At 55.8% G+C, this 24430-nt stretch overlaps 3 protein-coding genes across 15 annotated transcripts in view; 2 read left to right on the forward strand and 1 right to left on the reverse strand.

The window, feature by feature from the left end:
* Nucleotides 1–12225, forward strand: part of LOC103824349 (EF-hand domain-containing protein D2-like) — a 25390-nt gene extending 13165 nt beyond the window's left edge. For 4 of the 9 annotated variants that reach the window (XM_050982706.1, XM_050982707.1, XM_050982709.1 and 1 more), the window contains 9 exons: nucleotides 48–163; nucleotides 811–970; nucleotides 1298–1385; nucleotides 2627–2762; nucleotides 3042–3169; nucleotides 3518–3613; nucleotides 4206–4426; nucleotides 4817–4982; nucleotides 5259–6505. In XM_050982706.1, the coding sequence (XP_050838663.1) occupies nucleotides 48–163; nucleotides 811–970; nucleotides 1298–1385; nucleotides 2627–2762; nucleotides 3042–3169; nucleotides 3518–3613; nucleotides 4206–4426; nucleotides 4817–4982; nucleotides 5259–5342 (1195 nt within the window). In that variant the 3' untranslated portion in view covers nucleotides 5343–6505. Of the gene's footprint in view, nucleotides 1–47; nucleotides 164–810; nucleotides 971–1297; nucleotides 1386–2626; nucleotides 2763–3041; nucleotides 3170–3517; nucleotides 3614–4205; nucleotides 4427–4816; nucleotides 4983–5258; nucleotides 6506–6925; nucleotides 7123–10008; nucleotides 10157–10287; nucleotides 10423–10560 lie in introns of those variants that run through there. The other 5 variants (XR_007779306.1, XM_050982708.1, XM_018924685.3 and 2 more) reach the window with 5 other exon arrangements.
* Nucleotides 10773–14790, forward strand: LOC103824333 (chymotrypsin-C). The gene is made up of 9 exons (XM_009099586.4): nucleotides 10773–10855; nucleotides 12158–12312; nucleotides 12429–12520; nucleotides 12598–12695; nucleotides 12778–12903; nucleotides 12985–13121; nucleotides 13205–13350; nucleotides 14000–14152; nucleotides 14250–14790. Exons 1-9 carry the CDS (start codon nucleotides 10773–10775, stop codon nucleotides 14265–14267), a joined length of 1008 nt encoding a protein of 335 aa, XP_009097834.2. The 3' UTR covers nucleotides 14268–14790.
* Nucleotides 13941–24408, reverse strand: CASP9 (caspase 9). 5 transcript variants are annotated; one of them, XR_007779308.1, is made up of 12 exons: nucleotides 21735–24391; nucleotides 20607–20826; nucleotides 20156–20236; nucleotides 19963–19994; nucleotides 19248–19424; nucleotides 18478–18567; nucleotides 17665–17812; nucleotides 17135–17314; nucleotides 16852–16961; nucleotides 15809–16025; nucleotides 15372–15670; nucleotides 13941–14085 (listed from the first exon to the last, which is right to left on the reverse strand). XR_007779308.1 is itself a non-coding variant. In XM_018924683.3 (10 exons), exons 1-10 carry the CDS (start codon nucleotides 21864–21866, stop codon nucleotides 15867–15869), a joined length of 1329 nt encoding a protein of 442 aa, XP_018780228.3. In that variant the 5' UTR covers nucleotides 21867–24390; the 3' UTR covers nucleotides 15705–15866. The 5 variants fall into 5 exon arrangements, 3 of the variants coding, with proteins under 3 accessions (XP_018780228.3, XP_050838670.1, XP_050838669.1); XR_007779309.1 differs by having other exon boundaries at nucleotides 14010–14085; nucleotides 15388–15670; XM_018924683.3 differs by lacking the exons at nucleotides 13941–14085; nucleotides 15372–15670 and having other exon boundaries at nucleotides 15705–16025; nucleotides 21735–24390.
* Between the last annotated feature and the right edge of the window lie 22 nt (nucleotides 24409–24430).

A 24430-nucleotide genomic window follows, 5' to 3' on the forward strand; every position in this document is an offset into this window, starting at 1 on the left:
CAGTGAGGTATCCCAATGGCTGTGAGATCTGCACTGATCTTTCCCAGGAAACTGCAGGAGGAGCTGGTAGTGGTGCAGGGCACTCTCCTGGAAAAGAAGGCAGTCATCAGCAGGCTCAGCAGGGAGCTGTCAGAAACCAGAGCCAGGATGTCAGACATGAGAGGTGGGTGATGTGCCCTGTGTGGCTGCCATCGTCCCCATCCTCTTCCAAGCACACACAGATCACAGGAAATTGATGTCACAATTCTCAGGCAATGCTTTGTCCTGCTGGGGGCAAAGCAGGCAGTCTGTTCCCTTTGGGAAGGTGAATTTCTCCCCATCCTTGGCTAAGTAATAGCAGTGACAATGAGAGAGCAGAGTATCAGAGAATCAGGGGGAGAGCAGGTAGACAAAACTGAGCTTGAAATCACACTGGTGAACTTCTTGGAGCTGAAAATGTTCTAAGCCAGTGGACTGGGAAAGCGTTGTCTGGAATTCCTCCATGGGCAGGGCTGTGAACATGAGGACAGAGCCCATGAGGAATGTGTGGAGTCAAAAAATGCAAGTCAGAAAATGCTGGTGACCTGTCCTTCAATCTGAAGGAAAAGTACCACAGCAAGGAATTGCCCTGGCTTGTACCTGCACAAAGAGACTGGGATTTAGTAAACCAGGATGTCCTGTTGGCATGGCCCAGGATCTGAGGGCAGCTGTTAAGGGCAGGACTCTGCAGGGATGAGCCCCATTGTTGCTTCCATGAGGGTGCACCAGCTGCAGATCCCCAGGACTGAGTGATGAGTCAGCCAGCATCCCACGAGGCTGTTCTGTGCTTAGGGGAGCTGAGTGAAGAGCAGAAGGTGGAGCTGGAGCACAGCCAGAGGCAGCTGAAACACCAGGAATGGGAAGTGAACCAGCTCAGGGAGAAGCTATCTGAGATGTCCAACCTTGTGGAAGAAAAGGATCAGGCCCTGAAAGCAGCAGCTGAAGAATTAAGGTACACCCTGATATCACCCAAGGCTTCATGGATGCCACTCTGTGTGTCCCCAGCAGCTGACGGTGTTTAGGGTTCTCTTCAGAGCAAAAGGCATGTGTGAGATTATCAGGATAGAGCTCAGCTCTGAATCCATGACACAGGATGTGAAATGGGGGTTTAGTGGGGCTCATGCCAGTAGATGTGTCACTCAGGCACTTGTATCTAAGCGAGTGTTCCCACCCACACCATGGTAGTCATCAGTGGGTGCCCAGGGTGCTGCTCTCCACAAGCTGTTTGGGTCACCTTCATCCATCATGGGGTTCCACAACTTCTTGTCTCTCCACACAGCCAAGCCCAAAGGCGCTGCCAGGTGCTGAGGGATGCTTCCCAACAAACACTGGAGAACACAGGGGATGCTCCGAGGACACCAGTGCAGGTGAGTGAAGCCTCCCAGAGGGTAAATCCTCGTGGAGAACACCGAGGTGTGGGTTTGCCAAGAGCACTGATGGCATGTGGTGCTTCTCAGCATCACGGTGAGAGCCAAGCCTGGAGCTGCTCCATGCTGGCCCGAGGGTGGGGGGGGATGGCTGGGCACCCTTCCTGAGGCAGGGCTGCCTGTGCTGCCTCTGATCCGGGGAACCCACAGCCCCCACCAGGCTGCTGCTGTTAATGAGCTGATGTTTGCACAGCAGTTTGGAACCACCAAGTGTTGTGCGTGCTAATGGCTGTGTTAATTGACAATTAGAGGGAATAGCAACATGCAAGCATTCCTTCCTTTTGCCAGCTTGCTGAGCTGTGGATGCTGGCTGTGCAGGTAGTGCAGAACCAATTCTAGGGCTGTATGTGCAGAAGTAGGGGTAGCTTGTTACACAGGACAGGAAGAAACGCTCCTCATTCTCCTGTGCCAAATCCCTGTTTGATTTTCCCGAGGCTGGAAAAGGGAAGAACTCGCAGGTGGTGGCAGCAGCAGATGGAGGGACTGTGGGAATTGTACATTCTGTACAGCGAAGGTGGCAGCCAGCAGTGTGCCAGCGAGGCCAGCTGGCTGCGGGGGCCGCTGTGACTCACAGCCAGCTGATGAGGGGTGGGAGGCACTGCCCATCCTGCTCCACGTTCTGTGATGGGGAGGGGGAGGTCCCAGTGCTGGGGGTGCCATTCAGGAGCAGGATGGGCAGAGATGTGGGGTGACAGCAGCCAGACCGAAGCTGGGGGTCTGCAGCCATCATCAGCCCTGTGGCCCGAGCCCCATCACAAATTTTTGGATGTTTGTCATAATGTGGGGATTTGGATGGGGCTGGGAGAGGCAGTGCACGTGTAGAGAGTGATGTCCAAGTCTGTGGAGGGACACAGTCTCTGAATTGCACCGGTGTTTGTGTGTAGATGGCAATGTTCTCTGGTGGTGCAAAGGATAAGGGAAAAACGCCAGGGTGGCTGTTCAGAGATGTACACCAACCCTCTCCCGGCTCTCCAGAGTGTTTGCAAGGTTCATATCCTGACCATGGCACAGCAGAGCAGGAAGGAGGTCTCTGACAAGTCTCTTATATCTCCCCAATCCATGGAAATGCTTCCGAGGCTTTGTTCTTGTGCCAAGTGCCCAATGTCTGGCACCAAGGCTGTGTTTACATTGAGCTTGTGCTGTGCCAGATGCAGACTGAGCAAGAGCCTGTCTTCTTTCAGGAGCCACCATCAGATTTGGCTGAGCTCGGTGCAAAATGCCGAGGCCTCGGGCACGAGGAAACAATCCAGCGCCAGAAAGAAGGTTTGGCCGAGCTCCGGGAGAGAGTAAAGATGCTGGAGAAGAGGCAGTGCTCAGGTGAGCAGGGCTCTCCTAGAACTGTGGAATGGCTTGGGCTGGAAGAGACTTTAAGGGCTGTCTTGTTCCACCCCCTGCCATGGGATACCTGCCACCATCCCAGGTTTCTCCCAGCCCCGTCCAGCCTGGCCTTGGGCACTTCCAGGGATGAAGCAGCCACAGCTTCTCTGGGCAACCTCTCCAGGGCCTCCCCATCCTCACAGGGAGGCTGGGAAAGCTGGGCAGCCTCAAAGTTGTATGGATAGTGGAATAATTTGGCACCTGCTTGTTTGCCTTCAGGTGCTGTAAAGAGCAATTCAGAGCCACTGGTGGTCTGGATGAAAGATTTACCAGAGAAAATAGTCCAACAAGGAGGTCTTGAGCTGAAACCTGCTCCTGTGTTGGGAGAAAAACTGAGGGCTGGCAAGGTAGGGAGGCAGTGTGTGGTTTGTAATGCCTGTGACTTTGTTTGGAAAGTGCGCCCTGGGAAAGGGAGATATGGGTTTTCAGAGCTGCTACATAAGAAGTCAGGGTAGGAGATGCAGCCTGATGGATGGCTGGCAGTGCTCCTGCAGAGGGTGGCAGCTCCATCAGGACCAGCACATTGCCTGGTGCTGTCAGAGTACCACAAGGGATGCCATGGGCCGAGCAGGGTGGGAGGCTTGGGACAACAGCAATACTGGGGTGGTTTTCCCATGGGGTGAAAGGGAGGCACAAGGCCACTTGACCAAAAACCAGGCCCAACACGGGCTCCATGGGTCTTTTCCTGTCTGCAGGCTCCTGACCATGTTCCTGATGGGAGCTCACTCAGGATATCCAACAGCAGAGTGAGCTTGGAAATGGCTGAAGCGACAGACTTGGGTGAGAAGATGGTATGTCAGGGATAGATACGGTAAATGGTGTAGAGTGTGTGTACATGCCCAGAGTGTTAGAGTTTACATGTCTTTTGAAAACATTTCAGAGGTATGTCACATCAGGATGCTGCAGGAATGTTGAAGATTAGCTGTTCTGTGGTCCAGTTAAAGACATCCCTGTCCATGGCAGGGGGGATTGGTTTGATGACCTTTAAATTTCTCTTCCAATTTAAACTTTCTACGGCCCAGAGCACATTGTGTGTCTTCCAGGACATCCTGGGACCCCAAAACATGCCATGGTGCATCAGAGAGGCTGGGGAACAATGGAGGGAGATGCCAGGGAAGAGGTCCACGGGTAGCACAACTGGTGGATTGTGCAAGGGGGTTTCTTCCCTCCAAAAATGCAGGGAAACACCAGCAGGGAAAACAGTTATCTTAGAAAAGGAAGCAATCCAATCCCAGTGAGCTGTGCAGCTGGGAATGAGATGCAAACCTACTTTCCTTGGGACACTGTCATGTCCTCAGGAAAGCAGACAGAAAGCAGATGGCTGAGCAGCGTGATGGAATGCAGCAGACCTGGTAAATAATGCATTCTCTCTTCTTCCCACAGTACCTTGATGTAATCGGTGCTCTGGGAAGCCTGGTGGAGATGAAGGAGCTGTCAGGAATGCAGCCTCTGCAGCACCTTCCTCAGGAGAGAAGGGCAGAAGTGGGACTGCAGAGACAGAAGGCCCTGGAGCTGTTGTACAGAAAGATCAGGAACCTCCAGGTTCGCCTGGAAAGGAAAGAAGAAGTGCTGAAAGCTTATGAGGGAAGTGTGGAGCAGCTCAGGTATGGAAAGTCAGGGTTCTGAACAAGACCTGATCCTTGGATGCCAAGTGACAGGGAGCTTGGGGTAAGAAGTGACATGAGTCACTTCTTTCTGAGTCCTGTGTCTGTCTGAGACCAGTCTGTGTCTATGGCCGCAGTACTAAAGTCAAATGTCAAGAGGAGTGGGGAAAGATCCTCCCATTCTGCAGCCTCACACAGCTGAGCAGTGTCAGAGTCGGGAAAGCCTTGACAGGTTCCTTTGTCCTGGGTGGCTGGAGCCTGGGACAGCAGTGGCTGGGGCAGAGGGACGGTGTCAGCAGGACCAAGGAAGGTGTGGGAGAGCACAGCTGAGGGTCAGGGCGCTGGTAAGGGCAAAAGACCAACAGAATCCTCCCCTCCTGTTTTGCCCAGGCAAAGCCAAGCTTCTCTGCAGAGGTGCCAGGAGGAGATGTCCAACCTGGAAGATGAAGCCCACAGGGAGGCAGAAGAGAAGGCTCTGCTGCAAGAGGCTCTGGAGAGGATGCAGCACCAGCTGGACCAGGAGAAGAGGCTGCGTCAAGCGGCCAAACGGCACAAGGTGAGAAGGCAACACCCAACTCCTGCTCTTTGTACAACAGCCAGCTCCACCTGTTGGGAGCCATCCACAGAGTGGTCAGTCAGACCATCCCAAGAGCCTGGAGGTTCCAGTGCCCCACCACTCAGCCGCAGCATCGTGGCCGCATCCCTTGATGAAGTCAGAGGAGGTGCAGACACCCGTAGCAATGGGTTTGCACCATGTGTGAGGGCAAGGGAGCAGAGCAGGTCATGATGAGCTCTCGTGGTCAACGCTGTGTCTGTTCTCTCTGTTCTGTAGCCTGGAGCCACAAAGAGTCCCTGCTCAGGCAAGCCGAAGGCCAAGGGGTGCATGGCAGGTGCTGTCAAATCGGGAAGCTCATAGGAGCAGCACCACGGGGATCTTCACTAGGTGGGGGTCTGCAGTAGGAACAGTCATCGCTGTGGACTCTGTCAGGGTGGAGGTGGCATGAGGTGAGGGTGTATTTTGAGGAGCTCCAGTTTGTATCCTGTAGCTCCTGGGCATGCTGGTGTGACTGTACAATGTAGGACCTGACTTTCCCACAGTCCATGTCCCACAGAGTGTGGTGGGATTTATGACAGTGGAAAAGGTGGTGAGGGTATATGCAGTGTGTATTTGTGTGTGTGAACACAGTCCAGTGACATATGAAGTCAGTTGTGGGGAGTGTGTCCTGTCCTTGCTGAAGTGGCCTCAAGCACATGAAGCCAATGTGGCTTGAAATATCCCTTGCAACTCCTGTGTCCTCCAGTCTCCATCGTGTCACAGGGAAACTGGAACATAATTCTGAATTCAGAATTCTGGAGTTCCTGGAACACCCCAGGAATGCTTCACCTGCCACCTGGGAAGAAGAGGACCTGTGTCAGCCACACCAGTACTGCAGCAGCATGAGGACAAGCTCGGGAGAGTGACCCCACCAGTGGGGTGGGGTGATGGCACAGGCTCATTTACTGATTCTGATCCTTAGCAAAGGTGAGAGCAGACCCTGGATTTTGGGGGACAGCAGTGTTTTGGGGGGCTGGAGTTGCCTGTTTCCCTACAGGCAATAGGCAGCTCCAGCACATCATCCCTGCAGCTGCTCTGCCTCAGCACTGCTCGGAGCAGTCCATGTGTCAAGTCCTCTACAGACCCCTTCAGCTAAGGATGTGAGCAAAGCCCCAATGCAGTTTCTTGGTCTTTATTTTTTAATAGGATAAAAAAGGTCTGAAAGCAGATGGCTGCAGCAGGCTGATGCAGGGCTGTATCATCTCTGGGCATGCAAAGCACCCACATGTGCACAGTGGCCGATCCCTAGTGGGGCTCTGGGCATTGGTGTGGCCTGGTTTTCCTGCTCCTTGTGCTGGGAGAAGCTGGATGCTTCCCTGTCTGAATGCCTGGGTTTACTTTGGGACAAAGCATGACCTTGTATGCTTGAGTAGGTGCTGCAGGTGTACCTGGAGATGTTGTGCTGCTCCATGACTCTGTGTGTCTTCTCCATGACACCCTTGGCAAACTCTGGGTCAGGAATGAATGGAGATGGCAAGAGCACAGGTGGTTGTGAGCGCCCCAGACTCCCCGTACCCTCCTTCGAGTTATGGACTCATGGAATCATGGGTTGCTTTGGGTTGAAAGGGACCCTGAAGATGGTCCAGGGGGATTCCACCGGGGTATGGTCATGCCGGGCCCTAAGGGTCATCCTAGGTTGCTCCTGCCGGGGAGCTGATGAGCCCTGCCGATGCTGCCAGTGGAGGGGAGGGGGTCTGAAGGGACAGTGATGACTGATGGAGGGCGGCGGGGATGGGACCCCTCCGGGGCCGGTGCGGGAGCCGGGAGGGCGCAGTCGGGCCGGCGATGTGCTGGCGGGGACGGGCAGCCGGAGCCCCCTGGGGCGGGCGCGGGGAGCCGGGGGGCCGGAGCCCGGCCCCGGGGCGGAGCGGGGCGGAGCGGCGCGGCCATCCGGGCACCGCACCATGGCGGCGGCGGCGGAGGAGCCGGAGGGGCGGCGGGGCCGGGGGCCGCGGCCGGGGCCGGCGCCGGGCAGCCCCGCGGGGCGGGCGGTGGGCGAGGGTTCGCCCGGGGGCAGCGGCCGCCGCGTCTTCAGCCCCGCCGGGGAGTTCCGCGAGTTCTCCCGGCGGCAGCTCCGCGACATGGAACGGCTCTTCCGACAGTGAGTGTGGGGCACAGGGAGAGGGGTGTCCCCGGATGGCAGCGCCGGGGGGGACGGGGAACCCAGGATATCCCGGTTCCTGCATCCCGGCTTCTGGCAGGGCGGATGTCCCAGCGCCTCCCGCCCCGTGCTTGCGGGCGGGACCCCCCTATTCCTTTTGAGAGGGACCCCCATGCACCCCAGCCTCTTGCGGGAGGGATCCCCCCGGCTGCTCGTTGGAGACTCCCCCCGCCCCAGCTCTGTGCAGCAAGGATGCCAAGGCACCTCCAATTCCTTGCAGGAGGGATGCCCGTCCTGCCACTCTCAGGAGGGATGCCAGGGACACCGCTCTCCTCCCAAAACCCATCCCAGGATTGGTGCCTGGGACACCTTCCCCCAGGTCCTTGCAGGAGGCGTTCCTGTGCATCCCGAAATTCTCGCAGAAGGAGCCTCCTGTCCCCCATGAGGGGGTACCCTGATGCTGAGGCCAGAGAAAGGGGTCTGAAAGAGGGGACCGGGAACCTTCACATTCCTTCTGCCGCATCTCCGAGGGATCCCACATTCCTGCAGCTCCCGGGGCCGCAGAGGCCAGGCTAGCGTGTCCTTAGCATCCCTGCCCGCGCTGCGTGCCACCACGCAGTGGCGGAGCTTGACTCGGAGCACGAGCTCGGCCCCCGGCCCCTGGGAAGGGCCGGGGTGGGGGGGTCTGTCAGGGAGCCTTCAGCCCTGGAAATTTCCGGGGGGGGGGTGGGTGGTGCAGAAATCGAGGTGGACTCCAACGCTGGTATGCGCTGGAGTAGCCCGGGGAAAACGGGACAGCCCGGAGCATCCCCATAGATCCCGCGCTGGGTGCTTTGTGCAGGAGGCGTGGAGACAGCGCGACTTCGGGAAAGCGCGGAGATACAGTACAGACGAAGGCATGGCTGCGACATGCCAATACCCCTCAGCCCTTCTGGCACCGGGGGGGGAGGATCCGCATCGGCGTCCTGGGTAGTCTCTCTCGGACCCGAGCAAGGAGGCGGAGGAACTGGGGAGTTGAAGGCGGTGACCCCGTATCACAAGGCTGGGGGACTGCGTAGGGTGCAGGCACACCCTGCCGGGAGCCCTGGCGGTGCACGGAGCCCCCCGTTCCCCGTGCCCTCGGGGGGGGGCTGTCACCCCCCGGCAGCTCACGGCAGCGAGCCGAGCACTGCAGCAGAAGGGAGTCTGCGGCGGGGACGGCGTGCTCGGGGCCCGCGGGGGGACAGCGGCCGCTCCCGATGCCGGAGGCGATGGTGGCCGTGCCGGGCGCTCCGGGCGCAGATGGCGGGGCGGGTGTCGGCGCCGTGCAGGCGGGACCGGCGGTCGGAGCAGACGTGTTTGCTCTGACAGCTGCGGCGTCTCGCTGCAGCGAAAGGAGCAGCGCCGGGGCTGCGAGCCACTGGGGAGGTTTGGGAGCTGGGGCTTTCCAAAGGGAAGGATGCTCTGGAACAGAGCCCTGCCGCGCTGTCCTCGCTGCTGCTGCTGTCCTCGGGATGTGACAATCCGGCTGTGTAGGATAAAGTGAAGCAGGGAAAGCTCTCCACAGGGGAGATGGTGCCCTTTGGGAGATGCGGGATGCTGGTATCTGCAAGAAACAAAGAAGGGGATTGAGAGAAAGGAAGTGCCCTGCATCTGGGGAGGTGGTATGCATGGGATGAAGTGGCAAAGTCAGGCCAGCCAACTCGCCCCTTGCAGAGAAACTCTGTGGGATGCAGGATGGAGAAGGATTTTGGACAAGGACAAGGAGAAAAGTCTTCAAAAGTGATAGAGGGCGCAGGGTTAGTTTGGATGCTGGGAGGAAGTTCATCCCTGTGAGAGTGGTGAGGCCCTGGCACAGGTTGTCCAGAAAAGCTGTGGCTGCCCTATCCATGGAAGTGTCCAAGGCCCAGTTGAACAAGGCTTGGAACAACCTGGGAATGTGTCCCTGCGCATGGCAGGGGGTTGGAATGAGGTGGTCTTCAAAGTCTGTTCTAACCCAAACCATTCCATGATCCTATCCTCCAAGTGGGGTTCTAGAGGCAAAAATCATGTGGGATCTGTACCCACAGCCCCACTCTGAGGGTGATGGCAGCAGTAGGCAGGGATGAGCAGGACCAGCCCCATTTTGGGGTCCCTGGCAGATCAGGAAGGTGCTGCTGGAGACACGGATGGAGCCGACAGCAGCAGGGGAGGTACAGATGAGTCACGGACCTGCAGCATGGGGAGCCGGGGCTCTGTGTGGCTGCTGCAGTGACAAGATACCAAAAAAAAGCCTTGTCACAACGGGTGCAGTGTGTAGCTGCCCACCTACAATGTGTGGAACTGTACAAAGCGCGGCTCTGTGCTGGCTCCCCATGGAGATCCTGCTGTGCCACACCAGCACGCTGCTGGCACAGCCCACGGTGGGCAGGCAGGGGGCAGGGGAGAGAACAGCAGGGCGGCTGCGGGGAAACTGGAGGGGATTGTGGCATGGCCACAGGCAGGAGTCTGAGGAGGGGCATTCCTGACAGGTCTGTAGGTAGTGTCAGTGAGCAGAGCTCACTGACCTGGGGAGCAGTGCCCAGTGGCTGCAGCATGGGATAGCCCCATGGCTTGCTATCCCATGCTGCAGCCAAGGGGATCATATGCTCAGGCTCCTGGCACAGGGAGCTGGCAGCAGGCTTGGCAGCATCCTGGCAGGTTCTCCTGCCAAGTGCCACACGGAAACAGGCACTATCCTGCATAATGCTCCGGGGGGTTGTTAGCGGTTCAGAGGCAGCTCCCTGTGGTCTGAAGAGCTGCCAGAGACCATCAGTGCCCAAGTCCCTGCTTAGCCCTCTTTGCTTCCCAGCCAGTGTGAGAGCACACAGGTCAGTGTGGGCTCTGCACCCTGTGGTGATGTGTCAGGATTCTGCTGCCATCCTGCAGGTATGATGCAGGGAAAGACGGCTTCATTGACCTGATGGAGCTGAAGCTGATGATGGAGAAGCTGGGGGCTCCACAGACACACCTGGGACTGAAGAACATGATCAAGGAGGTGGATGAAGACCTGGACAGCAAGCTCAGTTTTCGAGAGGTAAGGGGATAGGAGGCTCCATACTGGCAGGGAGATGTCTCCAGCCACTGTTCAGGCTGCTGAGAAGGTGGGCAGTGGCTGTGGTGGCTTTGAGGTCTTCAGGGAGCCAATGCTACCATCTCCCCTCACAGTTCCTGCTGATTTTCCGGAAGGCAGCAGCGGGTGAGCTGCAGGAGGACAGTGGGCTGCATGCCCTGGCCCGGCTCTCTGAGATTGATGTCTCCACAGAGGGGGTGAAAGGCGCCAAGAACTTCTTTGAGGCCAAGGTGAGGCAGGGCTCAGGAGGTCCCATTGCAAGATGGCGATGCACCAGGACAGTTTGGTGCTGGGTAGGCAGGAGGAGGAGATGTTGGGGTGGGTAGGAGAGCTTGGCAGAGGTCACAGCTGAGCATTTCCATCCACAGGCACAAGCCATCAATGAAGCCAGCAGGTTTGAGGAGGAGATCAAAGCAGAGCAGGAGGAGAAGAAGAAGCAGGCAGAGGAGCTGAAGCAAAGGAAGGCAGCCTTCAAGGAGCTGCAGTCCACCTTCACACAGTGACAGGGCCAGGCAGGACTGGTCAGCGGTGCCCAGAGTGGCAGCACTGCCTGTGCCAGGTGCCAGCCGTGCCAGGAGCGATGCCCGAGCCGTGTGCCGCCCAGGCTGCCGGCAAGATTCCGGCGCGGGCTCAGCACGACGCCCACCTTGCTGGCAGAGCCCGGTCAGCCCCGGCTCCCCCCTCCCCTCTTGCTGTGGTCTCTGTAGGTGTTGTTCGTGCCCCCCACCCTGAACAGCACCCTGTTCTCTGCCTGTAGCTGCACTGGGGGTTGCTGCTGCTGAGTCCCAGGGGAGCTATGTCCAGAATGTCTGTCCCTGGGACACCTGTGCCCAGACTGTTTTATGTTGTGAGTGCATTGGGAGTTCTGCAGGATGGGAGCTTGCACAGGTGGCTGTGGTGGGTGTTTTGGTGGCCATACTGGCCCAGTGTCTGTTGGTATTGCTATGTCTGACACCAGTGACAAAAGCCATGGCAAGGGCCAGGTGCTGATAGAGGGGCTCTGTGTGTTTGTGTGTGTGTGTGTGGTGCTGGGGGTGTGTGCCCACCCAGCTGAAATGGAGCCCCTCAGGAGCTGTGTCTCTCTTTATTTTGGTCAAAGATGTACAGAAAGGCAGCTGCTGGCTCATGGGGCTGTATTGTGGTTTTTTTATGTTGTACTCAGCCTGGCAGGATGAGTGTGGTGGCCACAAGTGGTTGCCATTGGTCACTGAGGCTCTCGTGTTTGTGGGTGGCGGTAAAAACCCACATCTGTCCCACGGTGTCCCCCGAGTGCTGGTATAGGGGGTGTGTTATGCTTTTTATTTAATTTAATCCCAAATAAATATTATATTTCTTAAGTGCAGGTTGCTGGGGTGCAGCTGTGGGATGGGCATGTCTGGGGCAGGGGCTTGGGAGGGGGGAAGGAATCTGGGAAGTGGGGTGTGACCGTGGGCACACAGTTCCCACTGGAGATGGTGGCACTGAACAGGGGTGAGCCGTGGCTCACTGTGCCATCTGTATGGCACAGTGGTTTGGGAAGCAGCAGGGGCTTGATCTAGGTGTGGGGATGTGTACCAAAGGCCATCAGCAGTGCTGCTGATGCCTGCACCTATCCCACCCTATGGCACCTGTGGGGTTTTGGCTGCTCTTGACCATATCAAGAGTGAGATAAGGAGACCTTGAGCCTAGGGGGTGGTGGGGTGAGGGGCCTGTGTCCTGGAGGAGTCAGTTCTCAGGGCTGGGGGGCAGCAGGGCTACCCAGCACCTCACTGACAGCATCATGGGTGGGGGTCTGCCCCAAGAGGGAGTGACCCTGTGCCCCAGCAGGGACCCTGTGCCCCTTCCCAGAGCAGGGCCAGGTGTCACCTTCCCAGACCAGGTCCCGGCATAGTGCCAGCACATGAGGGGCAGATGTGGCCATTCCCAGGTGGGACGGTGAGTGCAATAAGAGGGGGCAGTGGGGCTGAGGAGCCCCTGTGCCCACAGCGTGGGACAGTCCCCACGTGTCAGCAGCCGGCAGGGACACTCCAAGGTCCCCAGCAGTCCAGACACTATAAGAGGGGTGAGCGGCCCCACCACGGCACTTTTGCTAGGCACAACCATGCTGGGAGCCGTCTGTCTCGTCGTGCTGCTGGGCTACGGTAGGTGCAGGGGATGGGGAAGGGTCGGGGCAGGGGGAACAGGAGCATGGGGCCTGCCCTGGCCCTGGGCACGGGCACAGGCAGCCTCTGATGCCCCTTTGCCGGGTGTCACACAGCCTACGGATGCGGTCAGCCGGCCGTGCCACCGCAGCTGAGCTCCCGCGTCGTGGGCGGTGAAGACGCTGTACCCCACAGCTGGCCATGGCAGGTGAGGGGGCACAAGGATGGGCATGGGGACAGGGATGGGGACATTCCTGCTCTGACCCTGTGCCTCTGCCCTCGCAGATCTCGCTGCAGTACAGCCGCTCTGGATCCTGGTACCACACTTGTGGCGGGACCCTCATTGCCCCCCAGTGGGTGCTGACAGCTGCCCACTGCATCAGGTGCGTGTTGGGGTGCTGGGGGGCATCTGTAAGAGCAGGGTGAGATACTTGTGGGGACTGACACTCTCTGTCTCCCTGGCAGCTCTTCCATGACCTACCGTGTGGTGCTGGGCATGCAGGACCTGTCAGAGGATGACGAGCCCGGTTCTGTGGCCGTGGGTGTGGAGAAGACGATTGTCCATGAGGATTGGGATTCCTACCTCATCATGTAGGGATGGAATGTATCCAGGAGTGGGTGGGGGGCAACAAAGCTGGGGACGACTTCCTCATGGTTCATGTCCCCCTGTAGCAATGACATTGCCCTGGTCAAGCTGGCAGAGGAGGTGCAGGAGACTGACACCATCCGTGCCGCCTGCCTGCCGGCTGCTGACAAGATCCTGCCCAACAACTACCCCTGCTATGTCACCGGCTGGGGACGCATCAGGAGTAAGTGGGGTGTCCCCAGGAGGGTCCCCGGGAAGGGGTTGCAGGCCGAGGGTGTGAGGTACGAGCTTTGGCTCTCATTGCAGCCAACGGGCCCCTGGCCACGATCCTGCAGCAGGCTCTGCTGCCTGTGGTGGACTACAAGACCTGCTCCAAGTGGGACTGGTGGGGCAGCCTCGTGCTTGAGACCATGGTGTGCGCCGGCGGCGACGGCATCGTCTCTGGATGCAACGTGAGTGTGGGCACTGCTGGGTGGCAGCTGCCCCCAGCCCAGAGTAGGACTGAGAGTGGTGCTGGAGCAGTGCAGGGAAACAGGTTCCATGAGTTACACAGGAGGGAGGGGATGGAGCTCGGGTCATGTGTTGGAATAGATTAGCCAAGACTCCATTTTCTTCATGCAGAAAGCATTCTTTATCCACAAAACTCGTATTTATAGGAAGTATTAGAAGGCACTGTGTTAATCCTAACTGGTCAGCAATACAGTAAAATTCAGTTCACAGGTTGCTAAGCGCTATTGATTAAGTCTACCAAATTTTCTCTCTCTAGATATGTTTCCGTTTTCCCTTTGTGAGTTCTCATGGGACAAATCTTATTGTTTACAGAGGTGCATTTGTTTTTCACCCTCAGAATAGATTGTTGCATTAAACGAACTTCTTATTTGCAAAATAGCTTCACATGGGAACTTGCAAATCACTTGTTAGCTGCACTTAGAAGAAATGACAGGCCAGCTTTGGCAATTTTAGCAGAGCGAGGTCTGATTTCATAGGGCCTTTCTTTTATAATTCTTCTACCTGTCTATGACAGTGGTAGGTGCTGTGTGGGATGTGGGGTGTGCCAACAGGGTGCCCAGGAGCGATGGCCAACACTGTCTCTCTGCACAGGGCGATTCTGGGGGTCCCCTGAACTGCCAGCGCGATGATGGGATCTGGGAGGTCGACGGCATCGTCAGCTTCGGCTCCGGCCTGGGCTGCAACATGAAAAAGAAGCCAACAGTCTTCACCCGGGTGTCCGCCTACATTGACTGGATCAACGAGGTGGGTGCCCCTTCCTCTGCCCCCAGGCAGGTTGGCCACCCTGACCCTGCCCTCCCAGCTGTCTCACCATGAACCTCCCCATGTCTTTCTTTGGCAGAAAATGAGCACGAACTGAGGACACAGCATGGAGCACAAGCGCTGAGTGTGATAAAGGCAATAGTGCTAAGCTGGTCTCATGTGGTTCTTTCGAGGGGACGCGGTGGAGCAGAACCAAGGGGCAGTACCTTGGCTGTACCTTGTTGTCCTGGGCTTCTGCCTGTGTGCTGGGGAGAGCCCCCACATTGTACAGCAAGGCTGGGCAGGCTCCACAAGTCACTCCCAGCTAAGAGTAAATCCATGGCCATCACCAAGCCAAAGGGTTCAAGGCTTGACTGGTGGTTTGATGGGAGAGTGGCTGGAATCTGGCCTGAGGTCCTGGGGGTCTCTAGGGATCTTGGAGAGGGGCTATAGGGCCCCTAGTTGGCCCAAGGAGGTTTTAGGTGTCTTGGCAAGATCCCCTGAAACAGGGATGTTTCAGGGGATCTTGCTGGTATAACTGGGCTACTTGATGGCAGCAGATTTATAATGGGGGTGTTGAGGCAACTGGGTTGGTCCTGGAGGTCATTCCGCAGCCCCACCACACTCCCTCCCCCACCTGTGCTGCCAGAGTGCTCCCACTCTGTTCTCACCTCTGCCAGAGATGCCCTGGGGAAGGAGCAGCCACTGCAGTCCATGTCATGGAAAGGAGAGGGACAAGGCTGAGCCATCTCTACCCAAAGTAACCCCAACCCCAGTCCCAATGCTTTCTTAGTGAGGGAAGCAGGGAAATAAACAAGGGGAAGAGTGCAGGGTCACCTTTCCTGAAGGACAACAGGTCCAGGGGAGATGGGATCAGCCCTGGGATCACCTGCACAGCCAGATGCTATGTACAAAGCTGGACAAAATGGGACATGGCAGCCCAGAGCCCCACTCCCCTGGGGGACAGAGAAGGGGAATAGAGAAGGAGACAACCATGAGCTCTCACAAACATCTGAGCACAGGCAAGGCCATCAGAGCCACACCCCAGCTCCAGCTGGACCCTCCTTGGGATGCTCAGGGCAGCCCTGGCTTCCTCTTGCAGCACCATCAAAGCACCTTAAATGCTCCCACAGGAGCATGGAAATCCTCAGTGACTGCAAAAGCAGATTGGATATTCCCAGGTTCCCTGGGAATCCCCAAGCACCCCTCAGCAAAGATTTACCATAAGGCCTCTGCACCTCCCAAGGGTGGCTCCAAGGATGCTTTCCCCCCTCAAAAGCCAACACAGATGCAGGATTTCTGACCCAAGGCCATCATGGTAGCAGCTCCTTAAGAACTTTACTTCAGCACTGGTATTTCAATGAATCCTCATCAGTTTCCTGCTGTAATTCCCAACTGACTCCTCAAAAGGATCAGGATGTTCCACAGGCTGGCACAGCCACATTGTAAATGACCAGACAGCAGCACAGACACGAATGAAGGTTCCTACTCTTCCCACTTCAGAGGAGCCTTCAGGAAGTGCTGAAATGGCAATGAGATGGAACAGACAAGGGAATACAGCTAAAGATTTGCTCTTTAATTGCATTTATTAGAAACACTGACTGCGAAACTCATCCCATTTCACTTGAACATCAGACCCTCGTCCCCTCAATCAGTTACCTGGACACAAATATCATGATCAGCAAAGAAAAACACTCTGAGGCCGAGTGTGGCTGTGTCAGGATGAGCCAGAAGTGCTCTCCTCTGGCTCTCTTCTCCAGCAAAGGGACTTCCTGCTCCATCCACAACATTTCCCATCGGCACAGCACAATCTCCATCTCATCTCCACTCCATGGCAAAGCCAGCGCTCGTGGATCACATTTCTCCAGACAAACATCTGGACACACAGACAAAATCCACAGGGAGCACTGACACCAAGTCGTGGTGGGCACAGACTTCATTCAGCCACAGGAAGAATCTCCAGTGCTTGGCAGGGGGCTCAGAGCCCACGTGTCAGCGGCACGTGAAGAAAAATTTTTTACGGAGGAAATTGAAACATCCCGGGATCTGCTTGTACCTTCCCTTGGCAGAGACAGCATGTGCCACCTGGGAATAGAAGTGAGGCTGAGGAATGGGATGCTCTCCCCATCCCTGGGAATCAATGGGTGCCATGACAAGGTAGCCAAAGAAGCACCGCAACAACCAGAAAACAACAACAAGGTGATTCTGTAAGTCCTCTCTCTCTCCACACTGGACTTTTCTCCTACCCATGGAGAACAGAAAAAGTATCTGGGGCACCTACACTTGTACACAACTTTGGCAATATTGAGTCAACAAGGCACACAAAGGAAGATGTTGATCAGCCAGACTCATGCCATATCCCTGTGCATTGTGCTCCTCCACCCCCAGGACAAACTTATAGGAGTACCCAAATCTCATCAGCTTGGATAGGAAAAGCCATGATATTTTCTAGGAATTTCTTCAGAAGGATTAAAGCCTGTATTGCCAAGATTACTTCTCACTGGAGAAACCTCCAGTGATTTTTGGCAGATTGAGGCCAGACGCTTTCTTTGTAATTAAACCTCTCTGCAGTACCTCCAATGAGCCGATCCCTAAACTCAAGATCCTCACTCCTTTTTTGAGTGTAGGCCTCCATGCCCCAACTGATAACACCCCTGACTATTTCCTTCATCAGCAGAAGGGAGAACAAAAAAAACATTTACCCTCACTAACATGCTGAGCAGGTCTTCCGAATGGGCGTACTGTTCCAGCACACTGTCCAGCGTTTCCACATACCACGAGCCACTCGACTTCTCCCTCCAGGAGACAAAACCTTCAGAGAAAGGAGTGTTATGCCAAACCCATCTGCTGTTCACATTCCAACAAGTTCCTGGCGCTCCCAACAGAGCCCAGTTGTCCTGAACTGCCCCTATCTTTGGCCATGAAGATCCAACTGTTTTGCTAATTCCCCCATAATCAGAAAAGGATTTGCACAGGCTGTTTCACCTGGAAAAGTTGAGTAGGAAACCAAGATGTCACTAGGTGTGGGCAAACTGGCAATGGCATCGGGCTCATCTATGTTATCCGATGAAACCCAAAACGGAGTTGCGTCGGATTCCAAGGAACCCCCAGGAGCTTCCTCTTCAGGTGAATCACAATCCACTACAAAGCCTTGATCCCTTTGTTCTGAAAAAAGCAGCAACAAGACAGCTCTTAATGTCCATCCCACCCAAGAGATTTACAGTTGTACATCAATGTTTAGAAAAGAGGGGGAAAGAAAAGGAAAAAGGCCCTAGAACAAAGTAAGGATTTTTGGCTGTTTGGCTGCACCGGCTGAGTCAAAGTCATTGGTAGTTTATACAGAATTCCTCACTGTGTGTGAAGAGCTGGCCTCTCAGCACATGGTAAGAGAAGAGGCAGCTGGTGTGAGAAGACAGCTGGAGAGAGGGGCAGTTAATGAACAGAAAGGGAGCCAAAGCCACAGCCTGATCACATCTCCACAGCCCAATGCCACCGGAGCCAACACAAAGATTCACCTCCACCACAGGCCTGGATGAAGAACAGTTTGGGTTTTCCTCTCAAACTCGGGCAATTGGACCCATTGAAATAGTTCACAATCTTTTCTATGGGAATGGGTTTTCCATCCGTTCCATAAACGCCTCCAGGAAACTGAATATGGCTCGTCTGCAAGAGGAAAATGCAGGAGCTAGTGACAGGGAAGGCAAGGCCAGTTCCGATGGAGCCCATCCCGTCAGGTGCTTCAAGGCGTAAAGGTACCAGGACAAATCCTGGTCTTTGTGGGAATCCCTGTGGCCAAGTCAGGGTGAGGGGACATCCAGGAGATATTTGAAATGCACTAAAACCCAGCAATTCAACTTATGTTATCCAACTCATATCCCACATACTCCAGCAAAGGAGTTCTTCATCCTCTGGTACAACGAGCACACACCGTACACCATTTTCCAAAGAATGCCTCTCCTCATCCTTTAAGAACTGACTTGGAATAAACAGGCTTTATTGCTAATAGCATCTCCCAGTCAGAGCTGGAGAATGGGAAGGACTGAATCACCACAGCATGAGGCTGAGTGGGACCTCCATGCAGTTCCAAATTATTAGGCCCAACTTCCAAAATGGAAAATGCTTGTCCACTAGCACCACTGGATCAGACCACACCAGAGAAGCTCCTGTTTTCTTTAACCCAGAGTAAGGGTGTAACTCTTTAAAATGTACTGCAATGGCAGAACAAGGTTTTGACAGACCACTTCCCTCTCACCCTGTGTGAGACCACAGGACAGGGAATTAACCCTTCCCACAGCAAAGGAACAAAGGGAGAGATGGGACAAACCCACCTGACAGCCATGGGAAAGGATGACCACAATGCAGCAGTCCAAAGCACTGTGGTCCTGCTGAGACAGCTTCAGCAGCTCCAACACCATTTCCTGCGTGGAAAACATCACAATGAGAGTCTTTTGAACCATATGTCAGTCACAGGTTACTGCCAGACCCTGTTCTAACTGCACTGCCATGGATCCTGTCAACCTCTACCACAGGGTAACATGAGCCCTGAGTACAGCTAGCAGAAGCCATTGGCAAAGAGTGAGTATTTCTGCATCTCTGCCCTTATTTAACACTGGCTGCTTTAATCACACAGATTTGTCACCTCTCTACACTCTTTACAACACAGCACCACAAACCAAAGCACATTTCCACATAATTTATGTGATGAAATCCACTGCTTTTGACCAGGAGCTGGTGGGTGAGCAGAGAACAATATTTTACTTTCAGATGATCAAGTTCCCCCCGACACTTCCAGTAACAGTCAAGGACGGCACAGACAGACATGACACAGCTGTCCAAGCTATCCCAAAAACACAGCATCACCAAATCCCTACAAATCTCAACAAGGATTCAAAATTCATGCAGAGGGATGAAAATGTGCAAGGTCCTCTCCTGTTCTGCAATTGTGGCGCAACTATAAAGAGGATGCAAGTGGTTCATTGTTTCTTTGTGGGAGGTTTTTGGTGTGCTGCTAACTCAAGACACATCCCCTAAAGCATTCCCATTGCTTCCAGGGGCTGACCTCTCATCCCTCGTGTCAGCAGGACACACCCAGCCTCACCTGAGCTTTCAGATCCCGCCGGGTCAGGATGGTGAAGCGCAAGGCCTTGAAGCGCCTCTCCAGCTTCTCACAGTCAATGTCAGACCCTTCTCGGGTGGACAGACCCGAGTCTCTGGAGAAACTGACGTTGTTGATGATCAGGCAGTGTCCGCAGGGATCCGCTTTCATCTCATAATCCTGCCAGGGACAGGTCACAATTAAACTCCCTCTTATTCTAAATGCTTGCTGGCTAATCCAGCAGGATACAATGCCAATGAGGAATGGGAGTCCTTAAAGTGGCTCATTTCACAGCTTTTTAATTTCTCTGGTCCCAGGGATGAGTAGAAGCACCCTTTCTCCACACACATCTTCTCATCAGCAGCTGGGAACAAGAAATAACCCACTAAACTCGGGAAAGCCTTTGTGGAAAACCAGCTGATGCTTTATCTGTAGCACGTCCAACAGCCAGTTGACATTTCTGGGAAATTTTTTTAGGCATCATCATCAAACCTTACCAAAAGGAGCCAAGAATTTGTGTTGTCACTGTGGTAATCTTAAGGAGGATGTAGCTAATGACTGATCCACTCTGAGACCATCGGCCCTGTTAAAGCCTTGGAGAACTGCTCAGGTATAACAAAGTGAGAACCAGCTCCTCCAGAAATATTTTCTCAAGTCACCCAGGAGGCACAGAGCTTTTGCCTAGTAGGGAACACTCTCAGCCTTCTCAAATACTAACCTGGTCACGGCTCCTCTTGTCAACAGCAGAACCTACAACACAAAACAGGCACAGGATTCAGTTCACCCCACTCCACAACAAGACCACACTCCTAGAGTTCATGTCTTTCCCAACACATACGAATTTCTTCTTCCCACCACACTGGAAACAAGCCTTTGGCATGCTGTGGCTCTAGGAGTGGAATGTGGCTTACCCCAGGCCGACACAGAAGGCATTCGAGGTCTTTCACTCTCGGCTTGGACTGGGATAGACAAACGTTCATGAGGGTTCACATCTGTAATAGCATGGGACAAAAATACAGAAGATGAGTATGAGCTCAAAAGGTTCCACTGCTGAAAAGCAGGACGTACAGGCTGTCCCGAGAAGCTGTGGAGGCCCCATCCCTGGCAGTGTTCAAGACCAGGTTGGACAGGACTTGGAGCAACTTGGGATAGTGAAAGGTGTCCCTGCCCATGGCAGGGGGTGGAATGAGATGAGCTTTAAGGTCCCTTCCAACCCAAACCATTCTAGGATTCCATGGTTCTTCCAACAGTCACCTCTACCAAGATAATAAAAATCATGACTTCCTAGACTCTTGCCCACAGTGAGAGGAATCCCAGCTGCCATCCTGTTTGCCAAAAACACACTACACCCTCAGCACTGACTTTTATGCTGTTTATCCTCCCGCAGCTCCAGCTCCATGGGTCGCAGGTCCGTCAGCTGCGGTGGCACCGGCCAGGATTCGCACTCCTGGATCAGCATCTCGGCGAGGTCGCCCTGCCCAGTGTCCCGCAGGATGGAGAGGAAGGCAGGGAAAGCCTGCTTCCCTCGAGTCTCCAGGTCAATGATCAGCTGCCGGGCTTGCTCCCCTCGGCTGCCAGTGCTCTGCAGAGGAGAAAAACATAGAACAGGGGTTTGTGCAGTGCCTCGGCAGCCCTTCCGACCACTCTGAGCAGGGAAATGTGGGATCTGCACCCAGGACATGGACATGGGCTAAGCAACAGCAAAAGCGAGTGGAAATATCCAGAGACCCCCACCAGACCCCCAGCCCTGACCTCCTTCCAACAACAATGGTCACCACTGGGACAGCCAGCCTGATGAGGGGGTCTAGAGGGAAAGGGGGAGAGGGAGCACCCAAATCTGGCCTCTGGGGACAAAAAGGCACCCCTAAGCTGTCACCAGTGTGTAAGATGGGGTAAAAACACCCCCAGGCCTGTCACCTGTAACCAAGGGGGGAAGCAAGAACACCTTAAGGGTGTCATCAGATTGGGATAGGGACACAAAGAGAAACCCCTACACCTGGCACTGGCCAGGGCTGGGGACAAGAAGGGGCAAATGGAGGGGCAGTTCTCAAACATCTTATCTGCATAAGGACCAACGTCAGGCCTTGTCATCAGAGTGAGGGGGACAGGGCCATCCCTTTGGGCCTGTCACCAGGACTAAAGGGACATGGAGCTCCCCTAGGAGCTTGTCACCAGAGTGAGGGGACCTGGAGTTTCCCTTGCACTTGAGAGGACACAGGACAATCCCTCCCGCGTCTGTCACTAGAGTGAGGGGACTTGGGGGCCACCCACCTGACCTGTCACCAGGCTCAGGGGACATGGGTTCCCCCTTTGGGCCCAAGAAGAGACACAGAGCCACCCCTCTCAGGCCTGTCACCAGGGTTAGGAGACATGGGGGCCACCCTTCAGTCCCGTCACCAGGGCTCAGGGGATGCAGGAGCTACCCCGCCATGGGAAACAAGGATCCTCCCCGCGCCACCCCGGTGCTCAGTATCCCGCTCCCTGGCCCACCTGCAGCTCCTCCAGCATTGGCCGGGTGAAGAGCCCGCGCTGCTCCAGCGGGTCCCAGAGCGACTCCACCCGCAGCGCCGCCACCAGCCGGGCCCGCCCGCGCCGCAGCGCCCGCCGCTGCTGCTCCTCCATGGCCCCGGAGCCTGGGCTGCCGGAGCCGGGCTCTGCCCAGGACCGCCGCTCAATGCCCGGACACACCGCCGCTCTGCCCGGGACAGCCGCTCAGCCCCGGAGCCGTCGCCGGTCCCTTATTAAAGCCGCCGCTCAATGCCCGGTGCCGCCACTCAATGACCGGACCCACCGCCGGTCCCTTCCGGGACTCGCTGCTCTGCCCCGCACCGGCCCCTCTGTCTCAGACCCGCCGCCGGTTCCTTCCCGGAGCTGCTGCTCAAACCCCTCAATGCCTGGAATCACACCTCTCTGCCCTGGAACCGCAGCTCTGCCCCGGAACCGCAGCTCTGCCCCGGAACCGCAGCTCTCTGCCCTGGAACCGCCGCTCTGCCCTGGAACCGCAGCTCTCTGCCCGGAACCGCAGCTCGCTACCGGAAGCGCCGCTGTCTCGGACTTCCAGAATCACACACGGAGTCAGGCTGATAGAGGCCTGCTGTGGTCCAGAAGGGTCATCCCAGAGCAAACAGAACAGGATTCCGTCCTTTTATGTTTTGGTGTTTTGTTGGGTTTTTTTAAAATATCTCCAGGGATGAACACTCCACGCCCTCTCTAGGCACTGTGTCGCCTGCACAGTAAAGTTCTTCCTCATGTTCAGATGGAACTTCCTGTGCATCAGTTCCTGCCCGTTGTTCATGTGCCATCGCTGCGCGCCCCGGAGCAGAGGCTGAACAGGGACGCAGGGACGGGGATGAGGGCCTCTCTCAGCTGTGTCTCCTCTCCAGGCTGAATAGCCTCTGCTCCCTCAGCCTTTCCTCAGCAAGGGAGATGCTCCAGGCCCTTCCTTACCTGGCAAGGAGCCCAGGGCTAAACACAGCACTCAGGTGTGCCTCCCAGGGCTGGGCAGAGGGGCAGGGTCACTCCCTGACCTGCTGCCAGTGCTCCTCCCAGTGCACCCCAGGGCCTCTTGGCCCCCAGGACACTCTGCTGGTTCCAGGACAGCTCATTGACCATGAGGTCCTTCCTGCAGAGATGCTCCAGCAGGTCCCCCCTGCCTGTGCTGGTACTTGGGGCTGTTCCTCCCCAGGGGCAGGACCTGCATTGCCCTTGTTGAGCATCATTAAGTTTCTCTCTGCCCGATTCTCCAGCCTCTCAAAGTCCTGCTGAATGGGAGCACAGCCTTCAGGTGGATCAGCCAGTCCCCCATGTGTGTCACCCAGCCCCCAAGCTTCAGGTGGATCAGCCACTTCCCCAGTTCCATATCATCACCAAACCTGCTGAGGGTACATTCTGTCAGTCTGTCCAGATTGTTGATAAACAAGTTGATTAAGACTGGACCACTGGACCCAGTATAGATCTTTGGGGAAGCCACTGCAGACTTCCAAGTGGATGATGCCGTCTGAGCTCTGCCACCCACACAGCCCTTGATCCACCTCACCACCCATTCATCCAACCCACATTCCCTAAGCTAGCTGTGGTGGGTTAAGCTGAGCTGGAAATTAGGCACAACACAGCTACTTGCTCAACTCCCCCTTCTCTTCTCCTCCCACCCCATGGAATGGGAAGGAGAATCAAAGTAAAACAACAACAACGACGACGACGGGGAAAATGAGTGATGCACAATGCAGTTGCTCACCACCCACTGACTGATGTCAGATCCCCTTTCTGAACCCAGATCAGCTCCACCCCAGTCACTCTCCCCAGTTGATACACTGGGCATTCTGTGGTGTGGAACATATCCCTTTGGCCAGTTCAGGTCACCTGTCCCATCTGTGCTCCCTCCCAGTTTCCTTTGTGAACCTCCTTACTGCCAGAGCACGAGACAAGAAGTCTTTGACTTTGGATAAACATAACTTAGCAAAAAACCAAAATAGAATCACAGAACATGCTGAGTAGGAAGGGACCCACATAGGTCACCGAGTCCAGGTCCTGCAGAGGACACCCCAAGAGTCACATCATGTCCCCTGGAGCTCCTTGATCTCAGACAGGCTCCGTGCTGTGCCCATTCCCTGGGGAGCCTGTTCAGTGCTCGACCACCCTCTGGGGGAAGAACCTTTTCCTAACATCCAACCTAACCCTGCCCTGACACAACTCCAGCCATTCCCTGGGTCCTGTTACTGTCACCAGAGCAGAGATCAGTGTCTGTCTCTCTTCCCCTCACAGGAAGGTGTAACTGGGATGAGTCTCCCTTCAGTCTCCTCCAGCTGAACAGACCAAGTGCCCTCAGCCGCTCCGATCCCCCTCAAGGCCCTTCAGCAGCTTCACTGCCCTCCTCTGGACGCTTTCTAACGCCTTAATATGCTTCTTATTTTGCGGTGCCCACACCTGCCCTCAATATCCCAGGTGAGGCCGCCCCAGCGCAGAGCAGAGCGGGACAATCTCCTCCGCGGCCCGATGCCCCCGGGACACGGCTGCCACCATCCCCATTCCGAACCCACCCCACAGCACTGCCACAGCTTCTGAGCTGCCACGGCCTCTCCGCAGGCCCTCACCTCCGAGCCCGCCGCCGGCAGCCCCGGTTTCCCGGAAGAGCTCGGTCTCCATGGGGACGGCGGGCGGGCGCGCCGGAAGCGGCGGCGCTCGGTGCG

The sequence above is a fragment of the Serinus canaria genome, chromosome 21, assembly GCF_022539315.1.
Source record: "Serinus canaria isolate serCan28SL12 chromosome 21, serCan2020, whole genome shotgun sequence".
Classification (NCBI taxonomy): Eukaryota; Metazoa; Chordata; class Aves; order Passeriformes; family Fringillidae; genus Serinus; species Serinus canaria.

Bases quoted from the DNA above. Each gene is read 5' to 3' on its own strand.
- LOC103824333 (XM_009099586.4), top strand. From the start codon at position 10,773: ATGCCCGAGCCGTGTGCCGCCCAGGCTGCCGGCAAGATTCCGGCGCGG. The intron at 12,313-12,428 runs GTAGGTGCAGGG...GGTGTCACACAG, and splicing joins CGTCGTGCTGCTGGGCTACG to CCTACGGATGCGGTCAGCCG. The intron at 12,696-12,777 runs GTGCGTGTTGGG...TCTCCCTGGCAG, and splicing joins ACAGCTGCCCACTGCATCAG to CTCTTCCATGACCTACCGTG.
- CASP9 (XM_018924683.3), bottom strand. From the start codon at position 21,866: ATGGAGGAGCAGCAGCGGCGGGCGCTGCGGCGCGGGCGGGCCCGGCTG. The intron at 19,995-20,155 runs GTAAGCCACATT...TTTGTGTTGTAG, and splicing joins GCCTTCTGTGTCGGCCTGGG to GTTCTGCTGTTGACAAGAGG. The intron at 18,568-19,247 runs GTGAGGCTGGGT...TTTTCCACGCAG, and splicing joins GGCGGGATCTGAAAGCTCAG to GAAATGGTGTTGGAGCTGCT.